A 22,281-nucleotide genomic window follows, 5' to 3' on the forward strand; every position below is an offset into this window, starting at 1 on the left:
GTCTGTTTGGGGTGCAGATATCTATGGTTATCTTAGGATACGTCCCTGATTATACAGGATATCTTCGGATAGTCGTTTCCGGGGATTGGAACCCCTTGATACCTGACGATAATTCTCTTCTAATATCAATCCCAGAAATATTATACTGTATTAGTTGCCAGAAGGAACTTCCATCAGGACAACATGGCTATCTCACCCAAAAATAGATTTTTCCTATGTCAAAATCCCTTTTTTTTATTTTACATCACTTATAAATATACTGTTAAGTACTGTAACTACACTTCAGATGTAGTTTTTAATACACTACAATAGTTAATGTATAGTACGAAACTAACAATAATATAGTACAATCCCGGCAAAATTGCCGTCAGGCTTATGACTCTCATACTTTTTTTTACGGCGAAAAGCGACATCATGTCAATCTACTTATTTGGTGTTTCAAGGCATAACTAACAAAGAGTAAAGATGAAAATAAAATAAAAATTTCCTAAGCAAAATTAATTTTCTATATAGCTACATGAATGGATGATTCACCAGGTGCGTGATCAGATCCTCAGAGGTTAAATTCCCAATCTATCTCACTCCCATATACAGTGTGTATACTGTATGCCTTTTAATGTGCTGTACTATGCTGAACTGCTCAATTGAAAAATAGTTGTACAGTCTGTGCATTGTATATTGCTTTAGTAATAACATAATACTGTCTAGTGGAATTACTGTATAATAATAATAATAGTAAAACAGTATTTTTACTATTATTGCTAGCTGAGCTACAACGCCAGTTGGAAAAGCAGTGCTACAAGCCCAAAGGCTCGAAGAGGAATAGTAATCCAGTTAGGAAAGAAAATAAGGGTATGTCAAATAAACTATAAATATGTGCAGTGATGAATAAAGAGATATTAAATATATTTAGATCAGTAACAACATAGTAGATCATTCATGTATAAACTATAAAACAATACATGCCAACCTGTTCAGCAGAAAAGAAATTTCATCGATTTAACCACTAGATTAAGAAAATCATTCCACAATTGGGCCACAACTGGAATAAAACTTCAAGAATACTGTGTAGTATTATGCTTTATGATGGAGAAGGCATAACTGTTAGAATTAACTACATACCAAAGACTATGTACAGGATGGTATAGTCTGAGATCTGAATGCAATGGATGACCTAAATTAAACTTGGTTTGGAACGGTAGAATCGGCTATGGTTATCTTTAATTTTATGTAAAGAAATGGCAAACAATTATACTAACTACCTAATAAGTCCCATTGATTGGCCTACATCTTATTTAGTAGCAAAATGCATGATGTGTTGAAACAAATGTTGTGTTTTATGTGTTCTTCTCACCCTTTTATTAGTTTGCACAATTCTTATATTACAAGTTATATTTTATTCTTACTTGAATGGTATTCGGGTAGTTTATTGTAGGACTTTGTGACCCCTGTAACCAGATTTATTTGTTAATTTACAATTTTTGTTATTAATTTCATATGCATGTATATTTATACCATTAAATATTGTGTCCAGATAAGTAGAAGCCCAGTTGCTTCAAATTACCTTATTGCTGGTCTCTGCAGAGAAAATAATCATACTACTTGAAAATAAACCTAAACTGAAATATTGCAGGTAAGACTTTTTTGGTAGGATAAGCTTGATCTCTCATTTAAATCACCATATGCTTGCTTGATTTCCTGTGCATATATCCCACTATGAAATACCAGCCAATTTTTTTTTTTTAGCCATCCTGTATTTCACCATTTGGGGGGCGGGTAATTTTTGTCTATACAGTATATGAATTACTGTAATTATTTTGTGTATTTAAAATATGTATATGTAATTCATGCTTCATGCTTCTTTTGTAGTTCTGTACCTAAGCATTAATTACAGCTGTGGGCTTTACTCACTCGTGTGTTCATATTAAGCAAACCAATGCCTTAGACAGCTTTGCACACGGATTCAAATTTGGAATTTATTACACAGGTAGCATAAAAGGAATGGTCTTCATTATGCAAGTACAGTACCCTAATGATAGTTACTCCTTTAAGTTTGGTATGTCTGTCTACACCTTTCCCCATTGAAACATGTCAGTAACGATGAATTTTGACAAAGAAGAATACGGTAATCAGAAATAAATCGAGACAGAGAAGCAAATAGGGATATTTTACGAGTAAAAGGGTAAATCTAAGCAAGTACCTGATGCCAATGAAAAGAGTATTTTGGAGGGGAATAAAATTCGGAGAAAAGGAGTGGTGAATAAATTTTTATATATGAAAAATGTAAATGGAGAGATACTTTCTGAAGAGAAGGCAGTTTTGTGTCAATGCAGTGTTTTGAAGATATGTCAAATGGGGAGAACAAAAGAGAGGTAGATCTCAAGGAGGGAAATTAATTAGAGGAAATTAGAATATATTTGTGGTGTAACTGTATTAAACGTAAGGACAATTAAGAATTTGAAGACTAGGAGTACATGAGGAATAGAAGTTATAAGAGAGATACAGTACAGCGGTACAATGATAAAAGTATGGTCAAAAGATTGACCAGAGTTTCACCGTTGTCTAAGTAAGGATAAGGTTCCACAAGAATATTTTCTTTTCATAGGAATAATTTTTTTTGTCAAAGGAGTTGAAAGGAATTTATTTTTTGGTCATAAGGGAAACTATGATGATAACTTTTTGGGTACAACGAGCATCTTGATGTTAAGATTTGCCGAGAATCTAAAAGGCTGCACTCTTCTGGCACTAGTCCCTCCAAAGGGTATAAAGGCTACTAGTGAATAACAATATATTTATTTACACATATACATACATTATATATACATGTATACATTATATTATTTGTATTTGATAATCTATAAATACCTCATAGTTTATAAGACTTATTAGAAATAAAAAAATTACTAAAAATCAACACTTGAATAAGCAGCACATTTCACCTCACATATTTTACAGAACAATGCGGGAGCACAGACCCTACCAATGTTACAGAGGATAAAGCTCAATTTCGGCGAGGGTCAAGTTTAAGTGCAACAAGAGGTAAAGGTAATAATTCTGGTTTTGTTTACCTTAAGATAATTTTTTTTTTTTTTTTTTTTTAATTAAATTCATAAAGTACAAATATTTTGAACCATAGTTTATTGTTTATAGTCACTTTTTCTCAGATGATTAAGAATGATTAAATCAATTCTAAGAAAATTATTGCATGCGAAAATTTGATTTTATATGCACATATTTCATGATAAAATCATGACTGTTTTGAACATTAATGTTCTCCCTTGCCTGCACTGAGAAAAGAGAAACCCTTTTCTTTGTCTTAGGAGTAGTTTGTCATTTTAAGAGAATCCACACAGTTCTTTGAGTGTCAGTTTTAGAATTTGGTATAGGAAATTAGTGATGTTTATTAAAGGTATTATGAAATCTGAAAACTAGCCATCTCTCGCATTATATTTTGAGGTGTTGAATTTCGTAAGTCGTGATTTTTAAATTCAAGGTGATGTGAACATCACTCAATCATTTGACCTATCAGTTTCAAAGCTCTGCAGTATCATTTTGCTTGAAATGGGAACACCTTTTCACGACAGCTTCAGGCTTAATACTTTCAGTAATCATATATTAGCACTGCTGTATTTTGAAAATGCAAGGCTGGTAATATAGAAAGTAAGAACTTATTTCTGGAATTGGAATATAAAAGGTGCATCTTGTGGCCTGTTATATACGCAGACTCCTAGGTACTTTAGTAATGAAACTTTTATATAAAAATTAGGTACGTGTGATTAATTTTCCTTTATAGTAATTACTCTTAAGAGCAATTTTCTTGAAGGTATGCCTCTACTGTCGTGGTTTTGACACAGATATTCCAGACATCAACACAGCTCATCAGCTCTATAAATGTTTATATATAGTTTTTTTCATGTGTGATTAGACATGAACTTCTACTCTTCTCTATCCTTATCACTTTCTGTCTGAGTGAGAACTTGGTCCAGGTTTTTATGTAAGTCCTTTCCCCATCATTTCCTAAACCTTTCTAGTGGTCTTTACTGTGTTATAGATATTAATTTCCATATTAACGTCTCCCCTTCTTTTCACACCCAAACCCTCTCATCAGTTCTCCAGCTTTGGGGCACTATACAGCACCTCTCATCAATTTTCTCATCTGTAATGCAAGTTTTTTTTAATGTGCTCCAGCTATGAATATTAGCAATTTAATCTCACTTTTTAAAAACAAAAAACAAAATCTCCATTTCCTTTATAATTACCAATCTTTGCTACAATGAGAAGCATGGAACTAACACACTATTTACTAATGTGGTGCTTACTAATATGGTACTTGATTTACTGGGTAAAATGACAAATTTAGAAATAATTTTTATCTTTAACTATACAAACCTGAAGTTCTCTTTACGTAGGAGATAAATTCAGCCCAAGCTGGTGTTCAGGCCTTAAAAACTTTGACCGAGGTGGCAGCCAAACTCCCAACAGAATATGTAGGGTGGGTGTTAGCGAGGGATACTCCCGCAATGCCCCCCCCCCCCCCCCCACACACACACACACACCTGGCTACGCTTCCTCCTATAGCGCTCTTGTCAGATCATCTTAGAGCGCTACTAGGAGGATCGCCTCCAGGGGTTGGACAACTTTCCCTTCCGAGGGAGAGTTTTCCTCCCCAGGTGTGAGGTTGTACTTCCTGCATCTTCATCACTTCATCGACTCCGACTGCTGTTGCTGTCTTCAACTAGACTACGCTCCCCCCTTGCTGAGTCTCTCTTCCTTTGGGGGCAGAGCATAGTCTTAGACAAGTCTCTCCTGCGAAGTGATCACCTCTCGTTCGCAAGAGGGGCCACTCATAGAGACTCCTCTTTGGAGGATTGCTACTGCTGAAGGTCAACTTGCTGATCCACCGGCCCTCATGGGCGTCATCTGTTCCTGGACCTTCTCCTGACGACGCTGCAGCTATTCCTCGGACTTCGGTCCTTGACTCTTCTGTGGATCGTTCGTGATCTCCATCGGTGGATGTTTGCCCTACAAAGGGCACATCCCAGTTCCTGATCGTCCTAGCAGCTGAGCTGCCGAACTACCAGCACAACCTCGCCACAGAGAGCAATGTTTGCCAGCTCACCAGAGAACCTACGATCGCCGGCGCAACAGAGCTCACCGAACCTCAGTACGCACCCACGCAACTTCGGTCTCCTGCTCGCCCAACGATCTGCTGCACGCCAGCACTCTCCTACGCGCCAATGCTCTCCTGCGCGCCAGCGTTCTCCTGCGCGCCAGCGTTCTCCTGTGCTCCATCACACTCCTGCACGCTTGCACCAACAATCTCTGCGCACCAGCTCTCTCCTGCGCGCCAGCACTCTTCCGCGTGCTCACAACATCGTTATCCTACGCGCCTGCCCTCTTCCGCGTGCTCGCGACATCGTTGTCCTACGCGCCTGCCCTCTTCCGCGTGCATGCAACATCGTTGTCCTACGCGCCTGCCCTCTTCCACGTGCATGCAACATCGTTGTCCTACATGCCAGCCTTCCTCCACGCGCGCCAGCGCTCTCCTACACGCGAGTTCTCGCCCGCAATCGCGTCCTCAAGTACCCACACTTGCGCTACCTGTCACGCGTGCTTCTGAGCATTCTAGGGAGACTGCACAAAACTCTACACAGTGCCTTACTGCGCGCCGACGCTCTCAGATCCAGCACTCTCCTGCTTACTTGCGCTCTCAGATCCAGCGCTTGCCTGCTCGGCAGCACTCTTCTGTGCTCTCAGATCCACCGCTCTCCTGCGCAGTTGCGTTCTCAGATCCAATGCGCCAGCTTTTGCCAAAGAGCCAGCGCTCACCTGCGCACCAGCGCTCTCAGATCCAATGCTCACCAATGCGCCAGCTCTTGCCAAAGAGCCAGCGCTCACCTGCACACCAGTGCTTGCCTACTCTCCAGCGCTCTTTTGCGCATTCATCGAAAACTGCGCTGCAGCAGAAACCAAGCACCAGCATCATCCTGTGTGCTGACGCTCCAGTACTCTCCCACACACTCGCGCAATAGGCGAAAAGAATGAAAACTTTTTGACAGGTCACCATTGCCCCATTCCTCTCCCCGCAAACGCATAACAGCATGGCCGCCGGGAAAAGAGGGAAGAGGCTTCACAGAGGGGTTCAAGATCCCGAAGATTCCATCTACCATCGGTCAAGACTCCTCACAGGGAACCCTTGGTCCCTTTCTCTTCAAGAGTTTATCTTGACAGTACCACCGTCTGCAAACACGATCTGAACGTTGCAAACGGCCTATCATTAGCTCGCAGATCTCTAATTACTAATGAGAAATCATCAACCGACTGATCGCCAGATCACTGTTTGCTGATCGCTAGCTCGCCGATCACCAGATCGCCAATTTCTAGCTCATCTCTCTCTGATCATTGACCTCTAGTTTCTCCAATTTCTAACGATCTTCGATTGTTAGCGTGCCGATCGCTGATTGCTAGTCAATAACCAGTCATCAGCTTGCTGATCACTAGATCGCCGATGGGCAGCTCATCTTTCTTCGATCATCGACCTTAGCTCGCTGATCTCTGACCAGCCAATCGTCGGCTTGCTGATCTTTAGCTCACCGATCCGCGATCAATTGCTGATCATCAATGGCTCACCATCACCAATTGACTATCATTAAACCATTCTGTTGTGTCTCAGTGGTCTCCAAGCAGATTACCAACTCATTAATCGCCAACCTTCCTTGGCTGACTGACCAGACATCCTTCATCTGCCTGTCACTTACCATCTTCGGCTCACAGATCGCTGATTTACCGATCATCGGCAATTTACCGTTCACCAGCAGTTCGTGACTCGGACTTACTAGTCAACCTCTGCCCGTGGTTCCCTAGAACAGAAGGCATACAACACACTTCTCGCTACTCGCCGTTCGCCATCAAACCAATCCACTAAAGTGATCGGCAAACGATCGACAACCCTCATCAGCGGCTTGTCGACAGGTTACTACTTGCGAGCACTTTCCAACTGCACGGTAACCATGATACCCAGCCGTTAACCATTGATTAACATTCGCCAGACTGATGCTGCTCTAAGGAATAGCATCAATCCCATCAGGGCACATGGAAAGGTTAAGCATTGCCTTACTTCTATCAGTTGAAGGAGTTCTCTCCCAGGGAAGAATCCTTACACAGGGTATCGCGTCCCATCCTTTATGCCACAAGTCAAGACCCCAGCGTCAACGATCTCCAATGCGAAAGGATCCGCAAGGAGCTGTCCCATTGGGTCGATGTCCACACCATGTTGGAGTTCGGATAAGGGCTAAGACCACAAGTCTTCATTTGCACGCTGGACCTAAAGGACGTATGCTTCCAGGCCCGAACCATCCATCATCTATTATTATTATTATTATTATTATTATTATTATTATTATTACTAGCCAAGCTACAACCCTAGTTGGAAAAGCAAGATGCTATAAGCCCAAGGGCTCCAACAGGGAAAAATAGCCCAGTGAGGAAAGGAAATAAGGAAATAAATGAATTATGAGAATAAATTAACAATATATCATTCTAAAAACAGTAACAGCGTCAAAACAGATATGTCCTATATAAACTATTAACGTCAAAAGCATATGTTATATATAAACAATAAAAAGACTCATGTCAGCCTGGTCAACATAAAAACATTTGCTCCAACTTTGAACTTTTGAAGTTCTACTGATTCAACTACCCGATTAGGAAGATCATTCCACAACTTGGTAACAGCTGGAATAAAACTTCTAGAATACTGTGTAGTATTGAGCCTCATGATGGAGAAGGCCTGGCTATTAGAATTAACTGCCTGCCTAGTATTACGGACAGGATAGAATTGTCCAGGGAGATCTGAATGTAAAAGATGGTCAGAGTTATGAAAAATCTTATGCAACATGCATAATGAACTAATTGAACGACAGTGCCAAAGATGAATATCTAGATCAGGAATAAGAAATTTAATAGACCGTACGTTTCTATCCAACAAATGAAGATGAGAATCAGCAGCTGAACACCAGACAGGAGAACAATACTCAAAACAAGGTAGAATGAAAGAATTAAAATTCTTCTCCAGAATAGATTGATCACCGAAAATCTAGTAAGACTTTCTCAATAAGCCAATTTTTTGTGCAATTGAAGAAGACAGACCTAATGTGTTTCTCAAAAGTAAATTTGCTGTCGAGAATCACACCTAAAATTTTAAAAGAGTCGTACAAATTTAAGGAAACATTATCAATACTGAGATCCGGATGTTGAGGACCCACCGTCCCCGACCTACTTACAATCATACTTTGAGTTTTGTTAGGATTCAACTTCATACCCCATAATTTGCACCATGCACTAATTTTAGCTAAATCTATATTAAGGGATTCACTAACCTCAGATCTACATTCAGGGGATGGAATTTATGCTAAGAGAGTAGCATCATCTGCATATGCAACAAGCTTGTTTTCTAGGCCAAACCACATGTCATGTGTATATAGTATGAAAAGTAATGGGCCAAGAACACTACCCTGTGGAACACCGGATATCACATTCCTATACTCACTATGGTGCCCATCACCAACAACTCTTTGAGATCTTTTACTTAAAAAATCAATAATAATGCTAAGAAACAACCCACCCACTCACAACTGTTTCAATTTGAAAACAAGGGCCTCAAGATTAACAGTCAAAGGCTGCACTAAAATCAAGGCCAATCATACGAACTTCCTGACCACAATCAAGGGATTTCTGTTCAGCATTGGAGATTGTAAGAAGGGCATCACATGCTCCAAGGCCTGTATGAAAACCAAATTGCAAATTAGGGAGTGGATGATTACCTTCAGCAAACCTATTAAGACGTTTTGCCAGAAGACATTCAAAAACTTTAGATAATATGGGAGTTATGGAAATTGGGCGGTAATCAGTGGGACTTGAGCTACCACAAACACATTCACATAGAGGAGTAACATTACCAATTCTCCAACAAGTGCTAAAAGCTCCTCTTCTTGCTAACTTGTGCAAAATAACAGATAACTTTGGAGCTAAGAAATCTGCTGGCTTTATAAAAAATAAAGGAAAAATTACCATTTGGGTCTACAACTCCATAAGCATCAAGGTCCATCAACAGAGCTTTAATCTCACGAGATCAAAAAGCTAAATTAGTTAGTTTAGCCTCAGGAAAATAGGAATGAGGACGTTCAAGTTTTTCATTACTCTGTTTACTGTCAAAAACATCAGCCAAAAGGGTTACCTTTTCCTTTTGACATTGAGTGACTGAGCCATCTGGTTTAAGTAAAGGAGGAACTGTTGCATCTACTCCAAAGAGTGCAGATTTAAGGGTAGACCACCATTTATGTTCCTAAGTTGTACCAGAAAGGGTTTCTTTTATGGTTAAATTGTACTCCTTTTCAGTTGAGGCATAAACTCTCTGAGCAAACGCTCAAAGCTGAGTATAGTTGTTCCAGGTCAAGTCTGATCTGTTACCCTTCCAAAGGTGATAGGCCTCCTGCTTCTCCAAATAAGCACGTCTACAATCATCATTGAACTACGGTTTGTCCTTCACTCGGTACCTTAGCACATGAGAAGGGATACGCCTATCAAATATGTTGATTGGATTCTCATTCAAAGGGACAACAGGATCTACACTACTATATAATTGTGACCAATTCAAGCACAAAAGATCATGCAAAATCCCATTCCAGTCTGCTTGGGATTTCATATAAATTTTACAAGAGTATGATATATCAGGGACAGGCTGCTCAGTCTTCATTACTAATGAAATCAAGGCATGATCAGATGTCCCGACTGGAGAACCAACCTTACTAGTTATAACGCCAGGGGAGTCGGTGTATGTGAGGTCCAAGCAATTACCAGACCTGTGAGTAGCTTCATGTACGATTTGCTCACAGCCTGATTCAGAGGCAAAGTCTAAAGCTCTTAAGCCATGGCAATCGGTAGGAGAGATAGAACTTAACCACTCCCTATGGTGAGCATTAAAATCACCAACAAAGACAAAAGAAGCCTTTCTATCATCTTGTATCTTAGCCATAATGGTAAGAAGACAATCGAAGATAGAATCATCCATATCTGGATTCCGGTAGATCGAACACAAATAAAAGTAGTCATGCCTGCCACAAACTTTCATTACCTGAATCTCATGACATCCACATTGATAGCAGGACTTATGAGAAGCAGGGTACTCGGTCCTAAAATACACCGCCATTCCTCTGGCCCTAAGGATGGCATCACGTTTCAACATTATTGGCTTCTTAAAACCAGTTATAAGGAGCTCAGATGAGTGCCTCATATTAGAAACCAAAGTTTCTGAGCACAAAAGAATATCATACTGTCTGGACGCAACTGTAAGGTCTTGGATATTTGCATGAAGACCACGAATATTGCAATACAGTAGACGACATTTACGAAATCTAGGACGTACTGGTCCCGGATTTCGCTCAATGTCTCCAGACAGCATAAGAATTAATAGAAATAATAAAAGAGACATCATACTTAAAAACTAGATTAACAAGAATTATAACAAAAACAATATTTACAGAATTATAAATAAAGTGATTGATGATACCCTTAGACTATAGTAAAAAGTTGGAAAAACTGGTCAACATGGAGGAGCCAATACACCATACAAGGCTAAATACCATCCAGGATAGCCACTTCAACTGAAGGGAGGACAGTAAGGATGGTTTTGAGAAGAAAAAGAATCAGAAAAAGGAAAAGACAACCTCTTGATAAACCACCAGGCATCCATGGCCCTTTTATTAAGCCTGCCCAACACACCATTTCAAAAAAACAAGAGGAAGAAAAAAAATAATAAGATAGAATAGTGTGCCCGAGTGTACCCTCAAGCAAGAGAACTCTAACCCAAGACAGTGTTAGACCATGGTACAGAGGCTATGGCACTACCCAAGACTAGAGAACAATGGTTTAATTTTGGAGTTTCCTTCTAGAAGAGCTGCTTACCATAGCTAAAGTGTCTCTTCTACCCTTACCAAGAGTAAAGTACACTGAACAAATTACAGTACAGTAATTAACCTCTTGGTTGAAGAAGTGTTAAGTATCTCATTGTTGTCAGGTGTATGAGGAAAGACGAGAATATGTAAAGAATAGGCCTTACTATTCTGTGCAAGTATAGGCAAAGAAAAAATAAGCCGTGACCAGAGAGAGGGATCCAATGCATTACTGTCTGGCCAGTCAAAGGATCCAATACCTCTCTAGTGGTAGTATCTCAATGGGCGGCTGGTGCCCTGGCCAACCTACTAGGAAGGATTGAAGATTCAGTCTAGACAAACAAGAAACACCAGCACAGGTCACTGTGCTTCAGTCTTTCCACAGCACCCATCTTGGTCTCACAGGATCGGCTTCCGCCTCCTCCGTTTCTGGACGACTGACTGACCTTAGTAGACTCGGTGGCAACTTTGCATTAGCACTGGAACTTCTGAAGTCTTTTTACCAAGATCCGGTGATCAAGGTAAACCTGTGGAAGTCTTCCCTACTTCCCTCTCAGAAGACTGGTGTAACTGGGAATGATTCTAGACACCAATCTCCACAAAACCTTCTCATCAAAGACAGGAGTAGAAAAGCCACAAGACCCTTTCTCAAAACGAGAAGAACTCCCAGCCCAGAGTGACTTGAGTCCGATTGGAATCAGGCCTTCGATTCCCCAGACATTCTGACCCCCATGGGACCAGAAGTTTGGACGAACCTCCAGGGATGGGTGTCGGTTGAGAATCTACGGAGTGATATAACCTTCTCATCCTTCCCCACCCCTCGTACTTGAAGCTGTGCTTAGACACATCAAAAGAAGGGAGGGACCATAGTGCTGCACCACACGGCCTCAGGCCTCTGGACAGAGAACTAAAGTACCTTCACTTAAATCTCTTAAGAGATGAAGACCAACTTTCCGGTCCTTCAGCAGCCTCATCAGTTCCTAACAGGCCACTCAGCTCAGTGATGTGATTAGTAACAAGACCTCAAACCACTGCAGGTAAACCATGCTCCCTTGTGTACCTAATATTAAGCTAATATTGTTGCGTCCCCATACCCTGGCGAGGTGGTATTGGGAAAGTCTTGGTTACAACAGTTTTTCCTACAAAAAGACTCTGAAACTTCACCTAGACAGTCACAGTTCTAAATATCTCAACATACAGCTTGCGTAGGCCACGGACCTTGCGTAACAAGGTTTTAGCGATTAGCAGGGACTTCTTATTTTGAGTATTAACATACTCAGATAAGGAGCCCCCGGGTAAAGCCAAAATGGTATGGATGTCCACCCTTCCTAATCGGTGAGTCACCCCTAAATAAATAGCGTAGGTTTGTATTCCAGTTACGGAACAAGTGACAAATTCGTAGATAATTTGTATTTTTCCTAACGATACAAACCTTAGCTATTTATACAAACTTGCCTGCCAGCCCTATCCCCCTTGAAGTCCTACCTCCAAGCAAAGTGAGCTAAATCACCAGTGTGTGAGTGGGAGTGGTAGCAAGCTACTCCCCCTACTCCCTACCCCCCCCCCCCCCCCAACTAGCGGTGTGGGTAGTTGACCCTCGATTAAATTTAATGGCTCGTCATTTCAGCATCGCAGAAAGTAATACCCATAAATAAATAGCTAAGGTTTGTATCGTTAGGAAAAATACAAATTATCTACAAATGTCATATTTCATTTTTCAACTACTAATACAAACCCTTGTTCTCTATGTAGGAGACTCGCCTATAGCTGGATGGAAGTCCATTCAACTGGCATAAAATTTGCTCCAAGATTACCATACCCAAGATTATGGAAGCATAGGAATGGGGATCCTGACACCTTGTGAACCAGTTGTTATTATTACAATCTAAGCTATAACCCTAGTTGGATAAGCATGCTATAATCCCAAGGGCTCCAATAGGGAAAAAAAGCCCAGTGAGGAAGTGAAACAAGGAAATGAATAAACTAAATAGAAGTACAGTAATGATCAACCAAAATAAATGATTTTAAGAACACTAGCAACATTGAATTAGATCTTTCTTACATAAACTATAGAAACTTAAAAATAATAAACAAGAGGAATAGAAACAAGATAGAATAGTGTGCCCAAGAACCTAAAGCCAGATGTTTGATAATACAGTACCAGAGAGATAAGACGGCCTAGTAATTGTCAGCGAGTGAGGAACTACTCTGCGACTATATTTAGGTTTCTGTATAACCTCAGGTTTGATATTATACACACCGAAACCTATGCCACCCAACTTCCCCTCACCAAGAGAAGGGGGAATTGATGGAACATGTATTTGTGTGAGAACCAAGAAATATCAGGCACGTTGCAAATTGGGACTTGCCTGCAGGGCCTCGGATCCTGTACCCCCAATAGAGGGTAAGATGAAGAAAAGAAAAAGCCAGTCATTCCTTTCACATTCGCCCCAGATAAACTGTAACCTCTGCCTTCGACAGACTGCTAATTTTCCTGCAAGGAGCTAAAGAAGCTAAACCACTTGCTGAGTGGTGACCACAGGGCCTAGATAAAACATGTCTAGGGACATGTGTGTCATGTCTTGCAGGTAGTGGGTGGTGAAAGTCATCTGACGCTTCCACATGCCTGCTTGTAACACCTGCAACACAGAGAAGTTCATTTTGAAAACCAGGAACGTGCTTATGCACAACATCATGAGCTCTGCATCTTGTTGAGGAGGGGCAAGAGTGAGGGCAGAAGCACGGTCAATAACTTGCCTGATCCATGATGAAATAGTGTTTCTCATAACCTTCCTTTTGACCCTGACAATCAGCTGATTGTTGTATAGGTGAGCTCTTCTTGTACACTTGAGATAATGCCTTAGTGCCCTCACAGTACATAGTAACAGTTAGTTGATCCATGTCTACTCGCAATCGGAAAGGGTCTGAATCCAGAGTCTGCTACAGCTAGAGTTTGAGTCTTAGCAATAAAATCAGGGTCTTAGCTGAGAGTAATCTGCCCCCATGTCCCTGAATTGGCAATGTATTAGAGACAATGCAACTCTTGCAGAGGCTAGGGTGAGAAGGAAACCCATTTTGAGGATCAAGTCATGATTTGACGCTCGACTCAACAGTTCACATGGAACTCCTTTCAGGGAACGGAGGACTTTGACCACGTTCCAAGAAGGGGATCTCACTTCTGACTGAGGGCAAGATAACTCAGAGCTCCATATGAGCATAGATAATTCTGCTAAAAAGGAAATAAAGACTCCTTTCAGTCTAAAGATCTAGCTGAAAGCTGAGTGATAGCCTTTTACTTTTGAGACTGAGGAGAGTTTACAAAAACTCAGCAATCAGGGGTATAGTGGCTCTGAGTGGAGAGAGAACTCTTGTACAACATCAACCTCAGAAGATTGCCCACTTTGCTTGATAGACTACAATAGAGGACCTCTTGAAGTATCTAAGCATCCTTTTCTCCAATAATCGTGAAAATCTTATCTTGAGTTAGGAGGAACTGGATACCCTCCAGGCGTGAAGTTAAAGGGATGAGACTAGCCTGTGGTATACAGTATATTCACGTGTGGTTGATGTAGGTCGTGTAAGGGGGGATTAACTCCTTCAGTAGCAGCAGAAAGTCTGGGTACCAATTTTTGTGTTGCCATAGCTAAGCTATCAACGTCATCGATAGGTTGGACGACAATCTCCCCTTGGTGAGGAGTCTCTGGATTAGGCAAAATCTCAACAGCTGGATGGCTGAGCTGTTGCAAGAAGGTACCACTCTCTTTATTTAATTATGACACTAAAGTCATGTTGTCACTCATCAACTACTGAGTGACCTGAAAGGAGATGTTATTAGTGTTGAATGGCTAGAAAGGCTGCCTTCAACTCCAGGAGGTTTATGTGGCATTGCCGATCAGGATGGACCGTAGCCAGGAGGCCATGTGTTGTTGCAGGTGAGCCCCCACCCTTCTTTCGATGAGTCTGTGAAGAGCATCAAATCCAGGTGAGGAGAAAGAAGATCTACATCGCATCCATCAGCCCAAGTCTTTCTTGTGCTCTGATCCTAGTGGAACACATGTTTCCGGAAGATCCCTACACTGAAACTATAGGGTTTTCAGTTGCCACTAGTGACTGAATGTTGAGGTGACAGTTGGGGTTTAAGCATTCTAAGGACCCTAGGTCTCCGAACAGTTGTTGCCACTGATGGGGCTGGCAGCAAACTCTACAGGAGAAAGGGTTAGGCTACTTTCTTGAACCTTTCAATTCTGGTCTGAGATGGAAAGATCTTTCCTAGTTAGGTATCGATATGCATTCCCAGATATACCAGATCTTGTTTGGGCTGCATTGATAACCTCTCAAGATTTAACCCCAGATTGTTACAGTACTTGAGAAGTATGACGATGTAAGAGAAGGGTCTCCGCCAAGTCTGCCAAAATCAGCCAGTCATCCAGATAACAGAGGAAACGGATGCCTTTGGTGTGGCCCTAGGTTGAAACTAGATTGAACACACTTGTGGTGCTGTCGACAGGCAGAAGCACAGCACTTGAAGCTAATACATCTTGTTGTGCAGACAAAATCTTAGGTACTTCTTTGACACAGGATGGATCGTTATCTGGAAATACTCATCTATCAAGTCCACTGTGATCATGAAGTTCCCCGGTCTGATCGCCTGACTGACCATGGTTGTGGTCTCCATCTTCAACAGCATTTGAAGGACAAACTCTTTCAGGGCTAAGAGGTCTATGACTAGTCCCCAGCCTCTAGATGCCTTCTCTACAAGAACAGTCGACTGAGGAAACCTGGGAAAGGGTAATGGCCTTCCCTAATCCATGGGAAAAGAACGATGGACTTGATGGATGATGAAGCAGGAGAGGGGGAGGGTTGATGAACGGGACAACGTACCTTGTCCAAAGGACACTTGCTCTCCAGGGTTTGGCCCTGTGGCACTCTTAACACTACTACCTGCAAATCAGGCATACCCCACCAGTAGTATCACAGGGATGCTCCGTAGCAGGGCCACTGTTCACGTCTGGCAGCTCTACCTTCCCTCCCTACTGCCCTTTTCCCTGAAAGGTTGTCTGGAAGGGTTGTTCTTCGTGGTCGTGGTCTGCCTGGAAGGCTCATGGAAATTCCTATGTGCCATTCTCTGCATACAGAAGCTTTTGTCACAACTGGTGCCAAAGAGGAAGGTGGGAATGTTACAGCCCTAAGCATCAGAGAGTCTTGGCTTGCTTTCCTCCATTTCTCCATAACAGCCTCAATGTCATCCACTGAGAACAAGGACAGGGTGGATAGAGAAGTGTTGCAGAGTAAGGAGGACTTCCCTCTTTGCCACTTGCTCTCAAGAATTTGGAGATGACAGAATCCTGTCTCTTCAAGACCCAGTTGGCCCACTGGTTAGCAGCGTTAAGGGCCAATAACTACCGCCCTGTCACCGGACAGGATGATGTTTTTGAAGACTTGCTTCTCGTCAGGGCTCGAGATCTTCAGTGTCGGCCAGGAACCCGACAGTACCAGACCAGTGGTCCACCTAAGTAGAGGCTTGAAAGGTTGCCTTTGGGAGTCTTTCCATTCCTGAGGTGTATCTGGTGGAAAACACCACAGGTTGTGCCACCAACTTCTCCGCCGACAAGCCCTGGATTAAGGCTAACACTACCGGATATAAAGGCAGGGAGAAGGGTGATCATCCAGGATATCGTAATACTTTCTTTGCCTCACAGAAGGAGAAGGAAGTAATCTGGATGAGTTTCCCACCGTGAGAGTGTCTTCCCTTGCCAAACCAGTTACCAGCTTAGACCAAGGGAGCTCTAGTCTAGGTCTTTTGGGCCTAGGGGCGTGATAGAGCAGATCTAAGGTCGTGTCTCGCCCTTCTGGGGTGGAATAGGAAGGTTTGTCGAGGCCATTGACCATTCAAATGCAGGGCGACCTGTAGGAAGACTGATTCCAACTCACCCTGCTCAGTGGATGGACTTTAGGGCTGGCAGTCCACCTTCTGAATAGTCAGAATTGTCATGTTGTACATCCACCTCCTGGATGAGTTATAGTCATCATAGAATGCTCAGTTAAGAGAATGAGGCCCGAGATGAGCTTCCCAGCAAACAGGAGCCAAAGCAGCAGCAACAGCCTGCTGAATCCTTTGCTGATCCACTTTTTGATGCCCAATTGTTCGGGAGGGAGGTCATATCCTTCTGCCCCCGGGACTTGCCTATGAAGACGACGATGCTATGTTTCTCCTCCTGGGGAGTTCCTCAAACCTTATGAACACCGTGAGGTTGGGAAGATTCTGGAGACTGTGAGATCCGAGAGACCTCCAGGGAGGTGGAATAGTCCCAGGGGGATAACGGAAGAGGTGAGTAGTCTGCCGCAACTGGCGATAGCCTGTAAAACTCCACAAACGATATCTATCGGAGATCTCATTCTCCTACTGGTCTTAAGGGGGAAAGTTATCTCCTGGAGCAGAGTGACCTGCCTCAACTTCTGAAGCCTCGGTTGAGGTTTAACTGGGACTAAGCCAAGCGTTTCCTATATGGGGTCAGGATCAGAGGCCTTGTCCTGGCAGCTCCTATTTCCAGGTATTTCTGGTGCTAGAAACATGTGCAGATGGGGTGTGCTCTAGGCCTAGGTGCAGGCACCGAAGGGGCAGGGGGAGTACAGAATGATGATGATGTGCTCTGTCACCTGTGATCAAAGGGGTTTCCTGGAGATAGTCTTGTCTTTAAAGAGATGGAAACCGGCTTATCGGACTGAACTGATGAAACTGAAGTCACAACCAGAGCAGCTTGGGCAGCTAAGGCTGCTTTGACAATAGCCCAGATCCACACAGACTTGGGTTCCCAAGGGGTAGCAGTCTGGACTCATGCGCGTACTCCTACACGGGGCTCATGCGAGAGGTGTTATTCTTGCTCGCGAGTGTTCACTACATGTGGGCAAGACTTGTCGCGTGTACAAGGAAGAGTTTGGGAATTTGTTTATTCGCATAAGATGGATTCACGAACATACACTGCTACACCGACCCTAAAGGGACGGGGAGCGCTTTGGTGGACGTGCCTGAGGCCTAGGCTGAAAGGGGTGGGGGGGCTGGGAGAATCCCCTGTAGGAGTGGGCACCTTAGATCCGCACTCGGTCCATTAGCGAGCATGTGTCACTGGGATCTTCATATATGCCGTAGTGGTGTGATTAGGAGCCCAATGGGCAACAAGGGGAGGGTCTGCTTACTTAGAAAAGCATGCTTACGAGCAGTTTCTGAGGTGTTCTCTCGAATAAGGACAACCACTTACCCCCGAGGGTGTCCTAAGGGGAAGGAAGGCTTAGCACGCAAGCTCATCCCGCAGGGGATGCAAGTGAGGTTGTTACCCTTGAGAAGGACAACCTGCAGAACCTTAAGGACTGGAAGAGCAGCACAGCAAGAAAATGCTTGGGGCACAGGACCAAAGAGAAGGGACTCCTCTCTCTGTGCATAGGAAGGGTTGAAGCCAACCCCAGCAGTATTAGAAGGGGGCTCCCCCTGTGCACCACACCTCAACATCTTCAGAAGCCGATCCTTCGAGGGAGAACCCAAAAGTCCTAAGGATGGCCACAGCTCACAAAGAGCATCAAGAGAGGACTTATCATAAGATGAAGGCTCTACTGCTCTGTCAGGAGAAGCAACGGGATCTTCCAGATCCGAAAGTCATCCGGAGGTCAAAGGCACATCCCTCATACGTGCTTGTCTTCCAAAGGAGACTGAAGGGGCAGAAGCAGGAGTGGGAGTTAAGTGGAAAAAGAAGAAAGTCTGGGTTTCTTGGCCTTCGAGGCAGAGCTCGAGTCTTCTTCTTCGTTCGGTGGAACCACTCTCACTGGAAGGATGGCAACTTCCAACACTAGCTGTAGGGAGACTCCTCCAGTGCCCTCTACATGAAGAGTAAGCTGGCGAGTCTCAATCTCCTAAGAGAACCAAGACATGCCACAATTACGGCCGGTTGTGCCCGGACAAATCCGCATGCTATGTCTAAGGAAAACAGCGCAGTCACACCTGACATTAGAAAAAGAAAGTCAGTACAGTCACTGAACAGAAAATAGAGGCAGCGGAGTAAGTCTGCTCTCTACGAAGGCCAAATCAAAAGTGACTGAGGTAGTGAGTGTGAAGAGGGAGCTAGATTATGTAAGACACCGTGAACATGCAGAACCCTTACTGAAGGAACATTATGTAAATATAACCAATTAACCAGACTATGGAAGTTAGGTTAGTGTAAGCAACCGGGCAGGCAAGCCAGACTACTGAGTTTGAATATTATGAAACCCATAAAGGATCATAACTAACTTCAATGGTAAGCGAGTACTGTATTGGCGTGTCATCATTTTCAACTCTAGGGAAAAAAAAAAAAAATCTCTCTTTGACGTGTCACAGTGTTATCAAATCCGCTAAAAACTTTTCTTCTCTAATTCCCCTTTAACTAAAGATATTTTCCTAGGATGTTATGAGACAAACGGCAGTTATTTTGTTTGCTATGTAGAAGTTTTACCCTTCCAATGGTTATTTAAAACCTAGTGCTTTCCCTGTGCAGAAATGCTAACTAATTGAGCAGCCATAAAACTTAACACAATCTGGAAGGGGGACATCTTTATGAAGCCATTGTGACTGAGAAACTGAAGAATGGGAAACTCTTAGTGTGTTACTTAGTGCTAATCGCTAGACTGTTAATCGCTAGATTGTCTCATTACTTTACTGGGGGCACATACAGAATCTTCTGAAAGGAAACACAACGGGGAATCTTTTTATATAACTTTTGTGATAAACAACCATAAAACGAGCTTCGGGAGAATAAGCAATATGAACATCAGGCAAGCATAGAAATAAAAAAAATTATTAAACAATATGAACATCAGGTGAGTACAGTATAGAAATAAAAAAAAATAAAATAAAATTTCTGCTTAATGTAAAGATAGTTCTTTCTGCTAAGAAATTTTTGTATTTTTCAGTATTTTTTTTTTTTTTAAATTAAATAAAACTTCTCACTAATGCAGTCAATATACAGTATGTACATAAGTTGTAACATCAGATCATAAGATACATTTTTACTGTTTAATACTGAATCACTTGCAATATGAATGAATAGCAGTACAGTAAGGAATTATAACACTCTATTATAATTGAGTAATGAAAGATGTTATTGATTGATGATGGAATTTACTTCATTTACAGCCAAATCAGTTCTAATACTGTACTCGTTTATTTGCATTTCCAAAAAAATATTTGTGTCTCTAAAACATTAAATACATACCTTCTTTTTTATTTACAGAGCTGATGCGTTCCCCTAGTTGCCCACGTCTCTCTGGATTCTCGTCTTTTTTATCGGTTGGCCCCTCTCTGGGGGGAACGGGGCCACCAGTACAAATGACAACAGACCTCCCCTCCCCCCTAGCAGGGATGGTTGCATCACGGAAGAAAGTTTTCGAAACACCAACTCCTTACATAGAGAATGTTTAAATAAAGAGATGGAGAGATCATGTCCAGATGAAGACCAATATGAAGATAGTCCAAGTTTAGAAGCAGTATGGGAAGAAGCCCAGGAAGAGAGTGAATGTGCGTTAGAAACAGGAGACTTTGGGGCCGACAAAAGTCAAGGTTCAGGTGTTGTACAGAAGATGGTTCGTAGATTTAGTCGGCGTGATTCAAAGGTAATTCCCACTTTTGTGCGACGAAACACAGTTGCTCGTTGCACAGATGTTGTTCATGATATGCAAAAAGGGAAACATAATCGTTTAAATCAGCATGTAATTTGGGATGACAATGTGTCAGGAGCAGATGCTGCTACTGATTGTGAATTTTCATCCTTAATGGATAGAGTTGGTGATTTATATCAAAATGATCTTAACACATACGAAGGTTCTCCATTGGCTAGAGGCTCTTCTTCACGAAAATCTCTTCCTGCCGGGGCGTTGAAGTCATACATGCGAGGAACTAAGGCCTCCATTTTAAAAACAAGAGAGGGAAGTCCTCCTCATTCTGTGGAGGTCTCTTCCACTAAAGGGGCTTCTTCTCCTAAAGCATCTCCTACTCCTGTTGGGAAAGGGAGAGCAACTTCCTGTGTAAATAGCCAAGGAAAAGCAAGCAGTTTTGATAAGACTGACAAACCAAAAAGTCATGGATCTGCTGGAAACACTGTTACTTTGCGCCGAAAAAAAGTAGTCACAGTTAAGCCTAGTATACCTCCAGTGTTACTTAAAGGTGCTAATAAAACTCCTAACCAAGCTGTGGTGCAGAGTATAGAGGAAAATACTAAATCTGAGCATAGAGAAACTACCAATGTAGAGAGGCCATTAAGTGTTCCTGGGAATTCTGAAAACCAAAGCAATAATTTTGAAATTTCCCAACACAGCCAACTCTTTAGCATGCAGTGTCATGATAAATGTAATAGTTGTTCCCTTGTTGATTTATGGTTTACAATTTGGCATGTTGAATTTAACAAAAAGTGAGTCTATATCTGCTTTAATGATAATCAAATCCATATGACTTAAATGGCTTGAAATACCCATCTTTGTTCTGTTTTAATGTAAAATCATAACCTTTTTACTTTCTGTTCATTACTCACAGTTTAATTGTATACATTAATGTATATCAGTTATGTATGTTATTGGTACATATCCAAAAGATATTTACATTACACTGACAGACGATAATTGATTTTAAGCTAATACATAATGTCATGTTAACGTTTTTTTTTTTTGCATTATCGCCATAATATTTTTTAATAAACATTTCCATTTAATATTTTACGTCTGTTATAAAATAAAATAATTTTACATACAAATATATGATCATACAATGTTGAATTAAATCAATTTGTAACTGAAGAAACTTTGGTCTCGCCAGACAGGGGCAAATAATATACCGTATATTCTGAAATGTGAATTTGTTATAAAACTTAAGATTTTGTGCCCAAGTTTGTTATATGGTCTGTAAAACGTCTGCCCTAAGTAAAAATTATTTATTAAATTATTTATATGGGTAGATGCTATGATTTTTTTGAGGGATTGAAATGTTAAGACATTTTTGGTATCATTGTACTGTATGTTGTTGTATAAGACTAATGGGGATGTGTATATTGTTTAAAAAGTATATTGCTTACTAATAACTAGTAATCCAGCATTTTGTACATGTTTTGTACAGCTATCTGGTAGTTATTTAAAAAAGGTTTATGAATGAACAAAATGTTTATATATATATATTTTAAATAAAATAACTGAAGAGATATTACTTTGTTCTGTTGTAATACCCTTTTATGAGAAACGACTTATCGATGAGCATAACACTTACGTGTTATACACGGCACATTGTCTAAGATAGGCAATTGTTGTCTTATCATTAAAATTC

General features: G+C 41.6%; 1 protein-coding gene across 25 annotated transcripts in view; it reads left to right on the forward strand.

Annotated features, from left to right (window-relative positions):
- osp (outspread) overlaps window positions 1-22,161 on the forward strand; it is a 305,916-nt gene extending 283,755 nt beyond the window's left edge. For 22 of the 25 annotated variants that reach the window (XM_068376993.1, XM_068376998.1, XM_068376990.1 and 19 more), the window contains 2 exons: window positions 2,956-3,045; window positions 20,207-22,161. In XM_068376993.1, the coding sequence (XP_068233094.1) occupies window positions 2,956-3,045; window positions 20,207-20,394 (278 nt within the window). In that variant the 3' untranslated portion in view covers window positions 20,395-22,161. The remainder of the gene's footprint in view (window positions 1-2,955; window positions 3,046-20,206) is intronic. The other 3 variants (XM_068376991.1, XM_068377009.1, XM_068377008.1) reach the window with 3 other exon arrangements.
- Window positions 22,162-22,281: the final 120 nt, after the last annotated feature.

This window comes from Palaemon carinicauda, chromosome 7 (genome assembly GCF_036898095.1).
Source record: "Palaemon carinicauda isolate YSFRI2023 chromosome 7, ASM3689809v2, whole genome shotgun sequence".
NCBI classification, from domain to species: Eukaryota; Metazoa; Arthropoda; class Malacostraca; order Decapoda; family Palaemonidae; genus Palaemon; species Palaemon carinicauda.